This window comes from Ailuropoda melanoleuca, chromosome 5 (genome assembly GCF_002007445.2).
Source record: "Ailuropoda melanoleuca isolate Jingjing chromosome 5, ASM200744v2, whole genome shotgun sequence".
NCBI lineage: Eukaryota > Metazoa > Chordata > Mammalia > Carnivora > Ursidae > Ailuropoda > Ailuropoda melanoleuca.
The window spans coordinates 22820148-22833068 of NC_048222.1; the positions used below are offsets into that span (position 1 = coordinate 22820148).

Genomic DNA, 12921 nt, shown 5'->3' on the forward strand with positions numbered 1-12921 from the left:
TGCGTTCAGATCACAAGGAGGTGATAGACTCCTCCATACAGAATTATATCTGGAAACACATTCTTCTGTCATTTTCTTCATATATTTATATGATCATATTTTCACAGTTGTGGGTTTTTTTTTTCCTTAGCTGCTTCCCTGTGGAGGTGTTGTTACTCATCCGATGTTGGAACTCTGGCTAGGCCTCTAAGTTTTTAATCAAATTCTCTATTTTCCATCCCCCGTCTTTCTTTCCTATACTTTTCAGATCTGCTTGACTTTATCTTCCAGTGTCTCAACTGAGTTTTCAGTTATGCTCTTAGATTTTTTAATTTCTATGAATTGTTCTCAATTCTTTAATTTCACTTTCTATGTATTTTGTTCTTATTTCATGGTTACACTATCATATCTTCTCTGAGGAGAGTCATAAGATTTTTAGGATGTTTCCTTCTCCCGTCATAATTTTCTCCATGTTTCTTTCTTTCTTCTTAATCTTCGTTTACTTGTCTGAGCCTCTGTCTTCCAGGTATCTGGTCACCTTCAGTTGTGTGCTCATTTCTAAGACAGAGATGCTAAGAAGCTATTGTGGTCTCCAGGCCCCTGCCTAGAGCTTTTTGGGTGTAGGATTCATTGGGTGAATTATGAGCTATCTCTGATGTACAGACCGAATGACAGCTGAATATCCGCTCTGTGATGGCGAAATTTTGTGTGTCGACTTGGTTAAGCTGTGGAACCTAGTTGTTCAAAGACTAGTCTAGATGTTTCTGTGAAGGTATTTCGTAGACACGATTCACATTTGCAGTCCGTCTACTTACCGTTTTATTAACAGATTACCTTTCATAATAAGGATGAGCCTCACTAAATGGCTGAAGGCCTTAAAAGAGCAAAAACTGAGGTCTCCCAGAGATGACTCCCTCCAAGACTGTGACATAGAAATCCTGCTTGAGCTTCCAGCCTGCCCTACAGATTTCAGGCTTTACTGGTTCTGTTTCTAGAGAAAGTGACAGATACCCACTCCCACAATGTGATTTTACTACTCAATCAATCAAGAGGTGGAACCCTCTGGATTTGGCTACACTAGCAAATGTGATACAAGGAAGGGTAGGAAAAGCACTTGTGGACTGGGGCTTGCCCTCTCCTGCCACTGGGGACCCTTCATATATTAGCCTGATGGACGATGAAAGGCACATGGCTTTTCCAGCTGACATCAAGCCAACTGCCAGACATGACAGTGGGCCCCTCACTAGACCAACGAACCTGCCAACCAACTCACACATGAGTGCAGCCACCCCAGAACATCAGGCCCCAGAGGAACCGGCCCATAGCAACACCCCTCGGTCAACCCGCAAGCCTGTAATTAACAATAAATAGTTCATCTTAATCCACAAAATATTGGGGTGGATTTTTATGCAGCAAAAGATAACCCTATATAATCATTATTATGACGTCTTTGTTCTTGAAATAATCATACGGCCCAGATTATCCCCACCAGTATCCTGCTTCTTCTGTCTGGCCGCCAGCATTCTCGTTGCTGAGTAGAAGGCTGGAGGTTTCAGCATTCATAACGTACATACTCACTTCACCCCCTGAAGAAAGTACAGCCAACTATGAGGTTTTAGAAGACACAAAGTGTCCACACAGAAGACTGCCCTCACTTCTGACAACCAGTGCAAGTTCAAGGGCCCCCTAAACCGTACTCAGTTTTAATAATTTGCCAGAAGGATTCATAGAACTCACTGAAAGCTGTTGTGTTCATGGTTAGGGTTTATTCTGGGGAAATTATATAGATTAAAATCAGCCAAGAGAGGAGACGCTTGGGGAAGAGTCCCAAAGGTCTGAATGTAGAGATTCCAGTCATCCCTTCCCCACAGAGTCAGGGACAATATTAATTCCCAGTTTCTGTGTATGACAACACAGCCGGAGGGTTGCCAACCAAGGAAGCTCACCTGAGCCTGGGGTGTCCAGAATTTTTATTGGGGCTTTTATCTCCCGCCACCGGGGACACATACTGCTCACGTGGCCAACCGTTAGTCTGCAGCCCAGCCTGCAGTTGAGCTGCTGTGTTCAGTCTCTAGCTCCTGGGAGATCTGAACTAGTACCAGAGCCCTATCAGGTGCACGTTGACAGAGTGTCTGGTGGCCAAAGCCCTCAGGCAAATAAAGATGATCCTATTGGACATTCAAGGGGCCTAAAAATCACCTCCCAGGGGCCAAAAGCCAAGGCCAGACCTCTCTTTGGATAAGTCTTCACTATACAGCTCACACCCTGGCCTTTGGCCAAGACTCTGTTACAGCAAGCCAATCACCTTTGTCTGGGCACCTGTAATTAAGTAGTATTTACGAGACACAGCGATGGTAAACAACGAATCCCTCCACCCTATAAAGCCATGACATAGATATTCACATTTTTGTGCTGGGTTGATTACTCTTTGCCCCTCTCGATGTGTTGCTATTTGTATAATAAACTTGTACAGAACTATTTAGCATAAAAATTAGCTGATGGTTATTAGTTAAATCCAGCTGTTTCCCAAACCGGTCATTTTATTAATCCAAGGAAGCTCTAACTCAATTTCTCCATATATTTGATTACGAATATCAGCATTACCATAAGACCTGTTGACATCGGAAGGCTGAATGTCCTCGGCAAGGCCAGTGGTGCATCGTATCACAGCACGCCCCCTGGAAACAAGAGTCGAGCATATGCCGCATTACCAGAGCCCCACTGAGTCTTCAGGAACTGGTCCAGTCCATTGTGATATCTCATGGTGTCTCCCTGAGTTGTGCCCCGCATTTTGTAGCCTTCCATTTGACCTTGTCAAGCTTCCAAAGGTAAAAGTAGTCCATCAGTGTATGGCCCCACCTTTTAGGGCATGTGGTGTAAGTGAGCTAAGAGACAATACCGTGTCTTGCTCTGAGTCTCTCTCAAGGCACCAATATAATGTTTCATTGCCTTCATTGCATAGACCATTTATTCATTCCTTTATCCTCACCTACCATTCCTCCTTTTCCACATTTACCATTTGAATTTTACCAAGCATTTCCACCTTTTTGGGGAAAGGAGGTCAGGTTTGGCTACTGTGCTGGTCTAGATTGCCATTAGCAATACTAGTCTAGCAAGTACCTCCCCTCAACCCACTCTCATCCCTACATAGGTATATAGGGTTACATACATATGGAAAGAGTGGACTTTCTTCACCTCCAGGCAATATAGCTGCATTCACTGTTAATGTCAATTTTGCAAGATGAGATAAAGACACCACCTACTCCATCAGACCCTTAGGAATTCTGACAGAAGATTTAAAGGTATGGTGACATTTTTTTTTTGCTTAGGGATCATCCCTGCTACTGGTGCCTGTGGTCACTGCTCTGATCCCAGGACCACCATCCCAGGTATCAGGTAGGAAAAAAGAAAAGTGGAGGTTACGTGGGGAAGAATTGTAGAGTCATAGCACCCCCTCCCGCTCCATTCCCCAGATCCCATAGAAAAATGGAGAAATCCTCCTAATGTGGACACTTCATTGTCTCTACATGTTGAGTGCGAGCACAGACTCATGAAGGCATGGAAGCCAGCCCTTCATGCCTTAATCATTGCCTGTTCTAGTCATCTTCAAACTATCAGGATAAAAATATGTTCCTTGAGCTGAAGAAATGTGACTTGGTGGTTCAAATTGGTACAAAATCTTCTAGTTCAGTCCTTTTATACTATTTGGAACATTCGCCTCTACCACCAGGTATGCAAACCCAATCCAGAGCAAGTGTCTATTACAGCAGGAGCCCAGTTGTAGACTCTAGGGGCTACACGCATCAGCCCGATTTGACAGCTACGTGCATGGCCTTCCCCGCTGGAGGGCTGCCTCAGAACCACCCGCAGCCTCTGTCTTTCTCGTGGGCAGAATGTACGGTCGGTATTTTGTGCTTCACAGGGGGCTGGAGGAATATGTCTAAATTTAGCCCATCTCTGCATTACTAGAGTGTCTCCTATCCATTATTCCATGGACTCAGAAGGCCACCTCAAGGATTGCCACCTGCCAATTCCATCTACTTCCGATAGCAGGAGGAGGTCCTTCTCATGGACATTGGCATGTCCTACTTTAATGTACCCCTCAAATTCCCATAGTGATTTTCATAGGGCTGCACCCCATATGGGTATCCCTTTAATAGGCCAGCTTTCCATAGTCCATCTGCCTGACCACGTGGCCCAGCCATTGGCCACCACCATGAATCAACACCCAAACATAGAGGCAAATAGCATGCATTCCAGCCCACTAAGCTGAATTGTTTTTATCTTCTTCAATAAGAGTGACAGCTTTCCAAACAGGATGCTTGGAAATGTCCACTTTGAAATTGCTATGCATAAACCAAGCAGCTCTTTGTTGGTCAATAGAGAGTTGTTTATATGGTAACACTGAAGCAGCTATAGGGTCCAGCAGCACGTCAGATGGTTCCAAATTCAGTCCTATAGGAGAAGGAATTCCCTGCTCATGTCTACCTTTCCTTGGATTTCCTTGATGCCATTTCCTATATAAATGACTTATTTTTTATTATGAAACCCTTTTGAGCACTCCCCTCCCCATGACAGTATTTTTTGACATTACCCAAGACATTATGGATATTTCAAGATCACTTTATGTCCTTCAGTCATAGGAACAATTTAATTAATGTCAAATAGCAAGCTAGTAATTGTCTTTCAAAAAGGAATGTTCTGGAATTTTCAAACAGCAATCCCAGTGGTCATTGCTGGGTGGAACTCACCACTTTTGTCATGAGCCCCACACCTCACACAGCATTATTGTACAGATACGTCTGCACTGTCACCCCAGTCAAATTAACAACAGCCCACATGGTGTGAGCTCAGGCAATGTTATTGACTCTCATTTAGCTGTCTACTTAATAATGGTTGATGTGTGGCTTTACATGACTTCCACTGTATAATACTAGGGTAGAGGAAGCATTGCCCAATCAGACACAATATTCACCCCTATAATATATTCAGGTAATGGAGATACAGCCACTTCACATAGTCTATTCAAACATTTCAGTCTTCATCTAAACCTTCACGTGAATCCCACCAACTATGTCACACCCTTATCTTTCCAATCTGACCGCAACCCTGTTAGGACTTCACTAGCTGTGACATCAGGGTGCACAGGGCTCTCGTGTCAGGGAGTCCCAGAAACATCATTCTTGGACTCCCTGACCATTTTGCCCACTCATGTGTACATGCCCCGGGGCCCTAGCTGGGGATCAGGTCAAGGGACCAGGCCCTTTTGTCAATCTTTAAGGTGATTTGATTGTGGGACCATCACCTCAGGCAATGCCAGGGTGGTTTTCCCATTTTCATCTTTGCCATCCAGAATTTGGAAATTCTTCCAAACGACGGCAGATAGAGCAGATTTGCTTAAGGCCCTTCAATGTGGCGGGGCGGGGGGGGGGGGGGGGGGGGGGGGGGACAGCAGAGGCTTTCCGCAGTCCGTCCAACTTCTGAGAGTGCTGCAGTAAGACCTTTATTTTAATCCCTTCAATATCTGCTTTGTTTATCAATAACTGTTTAAAGGTTTCCTATCCTCCTGGGATGGGTCTCTTGACTCTCCCCTTCACCTTTCTTGCAAATCTTGGCTATCTGTGGCTTCAGCTTAACTATTTCCTTTGGTGGCAGTCCTAAAATAACTCAGAATAGCCTGATCCCAATCTTGGCTCTGCCTCGAGATCCACCCAAAACTCTACCTTTCATTTTGGTTATTACAGGTAACAACAACCAAGGGATTGATATTTGCTTGTTTCTTGTTACTTTGGATTTCCTTATGCATCCAGTGAGCCACCTCCTCAGGGGCTGGAGCTGTCATTTCTAAATTCTTTTGGCAACTTTTTAAATGATTTTATTTATTTATTTGAGAGAGAGAGAGAGTGCGGGGTGGGGAGGAACAAGAAGACTCCACACTAAGCACGGAGCCTGACATAGGACTTAATCCCATGACTCTGAGATCATGATCTGAGCCGAATTCAAGAGTCAGACACTTAACCAACTGAGCCACCCAGGCTCCCCTCTTCTGGCAAATTTTACCTCCAATACTAATGGCAGCACACCTCAACCCCTGTATCCTAGGGGACCCTTTGGGCACTCAAGAATCAAAGGATCACCATCCCCCATCCATTCATCCTTCTTTTCTTGAGCAATATGTTTAAGTGAGTCAGAGTCAGGCTAGCAAATTCCACTTCTGACACAAACTGGGAAGCATTTGGACCAACTGTGAAGTCGGAGGGAACAGTCTTCAAAAGCATCCCCACCTCTTTTTTTTTTTTCTAAGATTTTATTTACTTATTTGAAAGAGAGAGCACCAGCAGTAGGGAGGGGCGGAGAGAGAGAGAGAAGCAGACTCCCCACTGAGCAGGGAGCCCGATGCAGGGCTTGATCCCAGGACCCTGAGATCATGACCTGAGCCACACTTAACTGACTAAGCCACCCAGGCACCCCATGAACATCCTTACTTCTGACACCAACTGCAAGGTCAAGGGTCTCCAAGATCACCTTTAGTTTTGATAATTCACTAGGAGGACTCACAGAGCTTTCTGGAAGCTCTTATACCACAGCTACAGATTTGTTTTTATAGGTAAAGTCTATAAAAGATACAGGTTGAATTAGCCAAGGGAAGAGTACATAGGGCAGAGGCCAGAGGAGTACTACATGCAGAGTTTCTGTTGTCCTCCCACGGAGTCAGGACATGTTACTCTCACTGCATTGATGTGTGACAATATGCATGGAGTATCACCGACTAGAGACGCTCATCTGAGCTTCAGTGTTCAGAGTTTTTATTGTGCCTTGTGTGCATGTTTGTGGGTGTCTCAGACCACACATCCAAACTCCATCACCCCCTCTTCACATGCAGTCTCCCCTTGGTCCTAGAGGTACACACTTCAGGCACGGCCTGCCCTCAGGGAGACTCAGGGAGAGAGACTTATACATTCACTAGAAGTGGGCTCAGAGCAGTTTGGGCAGGAAATTCAGACATTCTCGGATTTGGGGCATGGTCTAAAAGAGGGGTGCAAGATTTGGGTGAATATGATCTCTTGGGTCTACGATGTCTACCATGGGGAGGGGCATGGCAAAAAAAAAAAGAGAAAGAGAGAGAGAAAAGAATGCCTATAGTTGGAATAGGTCCTGTTATTGAGCTAATCTTATTAGCCCATATCAAATCTTTAGCCTGACTTCCTGCTTTTATCACCAGAGCTATATTCTCACCTCTGATTTCAGTTTTTCATGCACTAGTTGATTCAAAGGTTTACAAAAGCATGTTACATCTACAAACCTAGATGTGGAATCCCAGCCCCAGACAGGCTTTACCTTCCTTCCTTGCCACGTTATCAAGAACCCTTGGAACAAGAGGCTAGGGGATTGAGGACTCTCAGAAGGCTTGATTGCTACAGCAGACCACACGTGGGCAATCTTTGTGCCTGGAGCTGCTGTTCTGTGGGCCATTCAGAAAGTCTGCCAGAACTACATTTTCTATATTCTGCTTCAGGAAATTACTAGAACTATAAACAATGTTACCAAAGACTCAACACCATCACGAGAGAACTATAACTCCAGTGAACAGACCTCAACAAGTGTCTGGCATTGGCCATGACTCTGGCTTCCCAAAGGAGCAGAAGTAACCACTGCATGAGCCTCCATAAATGTCTGTGCCGTCGCCAGAAATATCCACTGCAAACTAGAAAATCCATCAAATTGCCACTGTTATTTTCATTTCTGCCATTAAGTATGCTTCAAGCCCAACATCTCAGAGCCTACTTGACTAACTCCCTTCAAACTTGGAATTGTGGTTTTACTCCCTAATTTAACCCTTAATCATTATTCTTTTTAGTATATTCCTAAATATACCTCTTATGACACTCCTGATTTTGAGGACCCTCTAACAACTGTCACTCTAGGGACACGCACAGCCGGTGATAGCAGCTAGTCCTTCAGAGCCAAGAATGGAAGGCAGCCCACCCCTGACAACTGATTGAACCAACACCAACCTCACAATGACTGTTATTCCACCCCCCACAGCATTTAACAGCAGATTGTATCTCTGAAACAACGGAGGCAATGACCAAGCGTTCACAATTGCCCATTTCTTGCCCTCTACTTTGCTTCACCCAACTGTAGGCAGGTTCCCCCCCCCCCCACAGCCCATAAATTTTGGCTTGTGCCAAGTTTAAATAAGCACACAGGTGAACACTGCCCCTCTCAACAATTCAGTCTGAAAATCTGCTGACTACGGAGAAAAATATTCCAGCTGGGCAACCTGATTTTGCACCTACAGACCCACCATCTCTTTCCCTCCTCACCTACATAGTCCTGCCAGTCCTGCCTATAAAAGAAAAGTCTATTCTGATTGATGTCTGACACCTGCAGATTTCTCAGATCAGAATGGTAGATAATTCCCCTAACATGAGCACCATAGACATGATGAGACATAATGTCGGAGTCCGGCTTCCTGTCTACTAGGCAGCAGGTGACGTCCCGGGGCTGTGACTACCGACCGCAGTGGGCGAGGCAGGAGCCAGCCTGGTGCAAGGGTGTGGGCGGGCGCCTGGACAAGGACGTGGTCTCTTTCACAACCGCCATATTACCCACCCCAACCTCCCCCGCCCCCTTTCCTGCTGCAAATTCACAATGGAGCCTGTGCCCTCACCGTGCCCAGCTCTACCCACTGTCTGCACTCGGGCTCTCAGACTCCTCCTGCCTGCCCTTCCCTACCCAGCCCTGCCGTGGGCAGGGGCGGCCTGCCTTCTGGCTGTCAGTGGTCTAAACTGTGCTGCCTGCAGGGCTGGGTGGGGTTTGCCCTAGGAGACCTTGATCCCTGGAGGCAGTCACAGGGCGGGGTCCAAGCGTCCTTGGTCCTGGCAGGACCCATCCATCAGCTGGGATGCTGTGACAGTCAGCCTTGCCTGGGGGTGATGGCCTCCCCAGCATCCATGGCTTTCCCTAGAAGGGAATCTGCTGTGCCCACCCTCCTCGTTCAGTGCCCTTCCCAGCTTTCAGTCTGTCGCCATCATATGGCCAGTGCTCTGCAGATTTCCGTGCCCCTCTGCAGCACCCCTGGAGGAAGAGGGGGGTGCAGCTCTAGGACTCCTTCACTGACTGACCACAGTGGCCACTGTTCCAAGGACATGAGAGGGAGAAAAGGGCCATCCTTACTGATATTTAGGATGCCAGCCTATCATGTGATTTTTTTTTCCCCCCAGTTTTGGGAGGTCATCAGTGATGAGCATGGAATCGACCCCACTGGCAGTTACCATGGAGACAGTGACTTGCAGCTGGAGAGAATCAACGTGTACTACAATGAAGCTGCTGGTGATTACTGCAATGTTTTTTGCCCAGNGAATGTTTTTGCCCAGTCGACCCTGCTTTGCGTACTGTGGCAGACAGAATGTACTAGGAGCAGACAAATGACAAAGAAATGTTTCTTGCATTCATTTTAAATGTCACCTGCTAGAAACGACACATTATGTGATTCCTCACGGCTCCTGCATGTTGGCCATGACTAAGCATGCCATTATCTCTCCTCTTCTGAGGCAGAAAAGCACCTCTATTTGCTCACTTTTGTCTCAGATGCTAGAATTTTCTCTAATGATTCAGCTGTGAAAGGCGCATAGGGCACAGCCTTGTCTGTGATTCCTTTGCCCGCTGCATGTCTAATTCTGGCTGTGTTCCCCACAGGTAACAAATACATACCTCGGGCCATCCTGGTGGATCTGGAGCCGGGCACCATGGACTCCGTCAGGTCTGGGCCATTTGGCCAGATCTTCAGGCCAGACAACTTCGTGTTCGGTATGTAGTCATGACAATGGCAACCGGCTCAGTGACTTCCCTTCTCAACACTGAGGAAATCAGAGTTCTTAGTGTTGGATGCAAAGGTGGAGACTGTGTCCACAGAGAGCCCTGGGTCCTGGCCTAATTCCACCTAATCCTGGGGCGGCCCCCTTCTCTGGCCCCCCTCTGGGCAGCTCAAAGAACAGTTGTCAGCCTGTAGAGGGCTCCTACTCCTCCCTGCCCCGCCCCCCGCCACTACAGAGCAGCCTGTGACAGGTGAAGAATACAGAGCAGGGACTAGCCTTCCAGCAGGAATTGACAGGCTGCTGGTGACGTCAGAGGACCAGGGCCAGCAGGTAAGCACGTCAGAGAGCCCAAGGCCAAAGGCACAGGTTAGGACCAGAAGTGGGGCCAGCTTCTTGGAGCCCATCTTCTCTTCAGATCACAATGTGCCCTTGCCCTTGGTAGTTTATTGTATCTATTTTAGATACTTAGATATGTTAAACACTGAATGCAGACCTGCACAAACGGGTCATAAACACGGTGCCTTTATCAGCCCCTAATGGTGCCCAAGCTCACCCATAGATGAAATGTCCTTCCCTATAATCCAAATACTAACAGCAGAGCGACAGGAAGGTGAGATAGTTCTTAGCAGCTCCACGAAAAACCAGGACAGCTTCATATGAGTCACCAGTAGGATGAGGCTGCCCAGAAGCTGGTGTGGTCAGAGCTGCATTCATAGCTCACAGTCAAGACAATTGCACTAGTTCTGAACTCAAAATCCTGTTTCAGGGGGCCGGGGAAGGAGTCCAGGAAGGGATTGGAAATTCTAACTAGTGAAAGAGCACCTCAGGAGTATGGAAATTACAGGTATCTGAAAAGTATGGAGAAGACAGACATCATTAGCTAAGGAACCAAACCTGGACCAATGGCTGAAGGGTGTCCACAGATATGAAGGAACTTTCTAAGGATGTGTTTGTGGCGGATACTGTTGGTACCTTCCCATGTTCCTGCGACATTCTCCCAGACTCCCTACTGCATGTCCTGCCCATCATGCCCTTTTGGAAGGAGAACTGTCAAAGGACAGACTAGGGGATAAATAGTCCAGCTTCCCTGGCTCTTGGTGGGACCACTCTGGGTGATGGTCTTCCTCGTCCCTTATAGATCCCCCAGCGTGGAGCCCTGTGCCCACCCCAGCACCTGCTTGCAAATGCAGCCTGGGGACTTCCCTTTCCTGGCTCGGTTCCCTACTACCCTCCTGCTGCTTCCTGCGGTAAACGTCACTCAAACCCTTGTCTCAGGTTGGCTTCTGGGGGACTGCCCTGAGACACTCCCCAAAGAGGAGATGCTGTGGTTTTCTATTGCTGTGTAACAAGTTAGCAAAAACTCAGTGGCTTAAAGCAGCACATTTGTCTTACGGTTTCTGTGGTCGAGAGTTGTGGGTCTTCTGCTCCTGTCCTCAGCTGACCGTTCTGAGCTGCTCCATCTGGAGCGCAGGGCCCTCTTCCATGGCCCTCGGGTGGTTGGCAGAATCCAGTTCCTCACGGTCATAGGTCTGAGGTTCTTGTTTGCTTGCTGGCCCTTGATCAGAGGCCGTTCTCTGCTCCTCGAGGCTGCCTGCTGTCCCCTGCACATGGCCCTCGTGGCAGCCACTCCTTCAAGACCAGCAGGACAGTGTCTCTACTCCTTTGAAATTCCAATGTCCTCTCCCGCCACCAGCCAGAAAACATTCTCTGCTCTAAAAGGGCTCATGTGATTCGAGGAGGCCACCCCCATAATCTCCCTCTTTTAAGGTCAACTGACTTGGAATCTTAGTCATATCTGCAAAATCCCTTCACAGGAGTACCTAGATTAGTGTTTGAACAACGGGGAAAAGGTGTGGCTCCCGGGGCCATGTTAGAATTCTGCCTACCAAAATGGGCCGTCTGGCGAATCGAAAGCACATGGTCTTTGAAACTGGTTCCAACATCTGAACCTTTGTTCACAGAGTAAGTGATGTTTCTATTTACTGGATGTATGGCCTTGGGTAAGTGTTCAATCTCTCTGAGCCTTAGCTTCTTTTTCCAAAAAATGGTCATAATAATATCTACTCCAGAGGGTCATTGTAAAGATTAAGTGAAATAACATCTGGAAAGTACTAGTCACACAACAGTGCAAGAATGGGTGCTGTAGTGAGCGTCCCATTAAAGAAGGGGCTTGAGGACAGACTATGTAACTTCTGGTTTGGGATTCTTCAAGAAGGGTGACAAAGACAGATTAATTTTGGAATATCTTTTAATTCTAGAAAATGTGATTTTCAGGTCCCTTTTGACCAGTTCCCTTTGGAAGTCTATGGATCTATGTGAATATTCTTGGCAGAGTTAATATACTCATCAAAATAAGACCTCAGTTGATTGGTATTAAATCACTTCCTTTGTACAGAGTTTCATAAGGGGATGGAGCCCGTGTGCTCAAATTTGGGAAAGAGTAGCAAGAGGTGGGAAAAGAATCAAAAGAGAAACCTGACCGCTCTTACAATTTGCCTTAGAACTAGTTCCAATTCAGTAAGTTAAATTTGGAACTTCAGGCCGCTACAGTGGACATTTCTATCTTAGGCTGGGCTCAGAGTAGCAACATGAGATTTTTTGAGGCAGCCCTGCAGGTGGAGGGCCCATTCTAATTTTCCTCTCACATGTACTTCCTAGTTTCCTTGCCTTGCTTTTCCAGCACTTCCTTTCAGCTCCTATGTAAGATTGGACAGCAGGTTCCGGCCCCAGCATTAGTATCCAGTCAGACTTGACAGTTCCTTGGTTGACTCAGCCCCTGACCTTGCTGGGGCTCTTTCTTCCCTTACTGTTCCTGTACTCAGCCTATACTGGGCTCTCCCCACTGTGGAGACTCTCAGTCGGTGCCCTATTTTCAGCTTCATTGCTCCCCTATCAGTATTGGCATCTCAGCGGGATCTGGATGCCTCAGTAATTGCAAAACTATCCAACCTTAAAAGTCATCTGTGAATCAGCACAGTATTCCCTGAGTTAACAAAATTTGACTTTGAAACACCCAGTACATAGGAATTTCTGGTTACACATTACTTCTCTATCCTACAAGGCACCCGAAGGCCTTACCCTTCCCTCTTCCCCCAACACACATACTCCCGCTCGCCCCCCC

At 46.8% G+C, this 12921-nt stretch overlaps 1 protein-coding gene across 1 annotated transcript in view; it reads left to right on the top strand.

Annotated features, from left to right (window-relative positions):
* Window positions 1-10153, top strand: part of LOC117802298 (tubulin beta-4B chain) — a 37699-nt gene extending 27546 nt beyond the window's left edge. Inside the window, exons 2-3 of the mRNA XM_034660394.1 lie at window positions 9207-9315; window positions 9682-10153. Of these exons, the coding sequence (XP_034516285.1) occupies window positions 9207-9315; window positions 9682-9800 (228 nt within the window). The 3' untranslated portion in view covers window positions 9801-10153. The remainder of the gene's footprint in view (window positions 1-9206; window positions 9316-9681) is intronic.
* Window positions 10154-12921: the final 2768 nt, after the last annotated feature.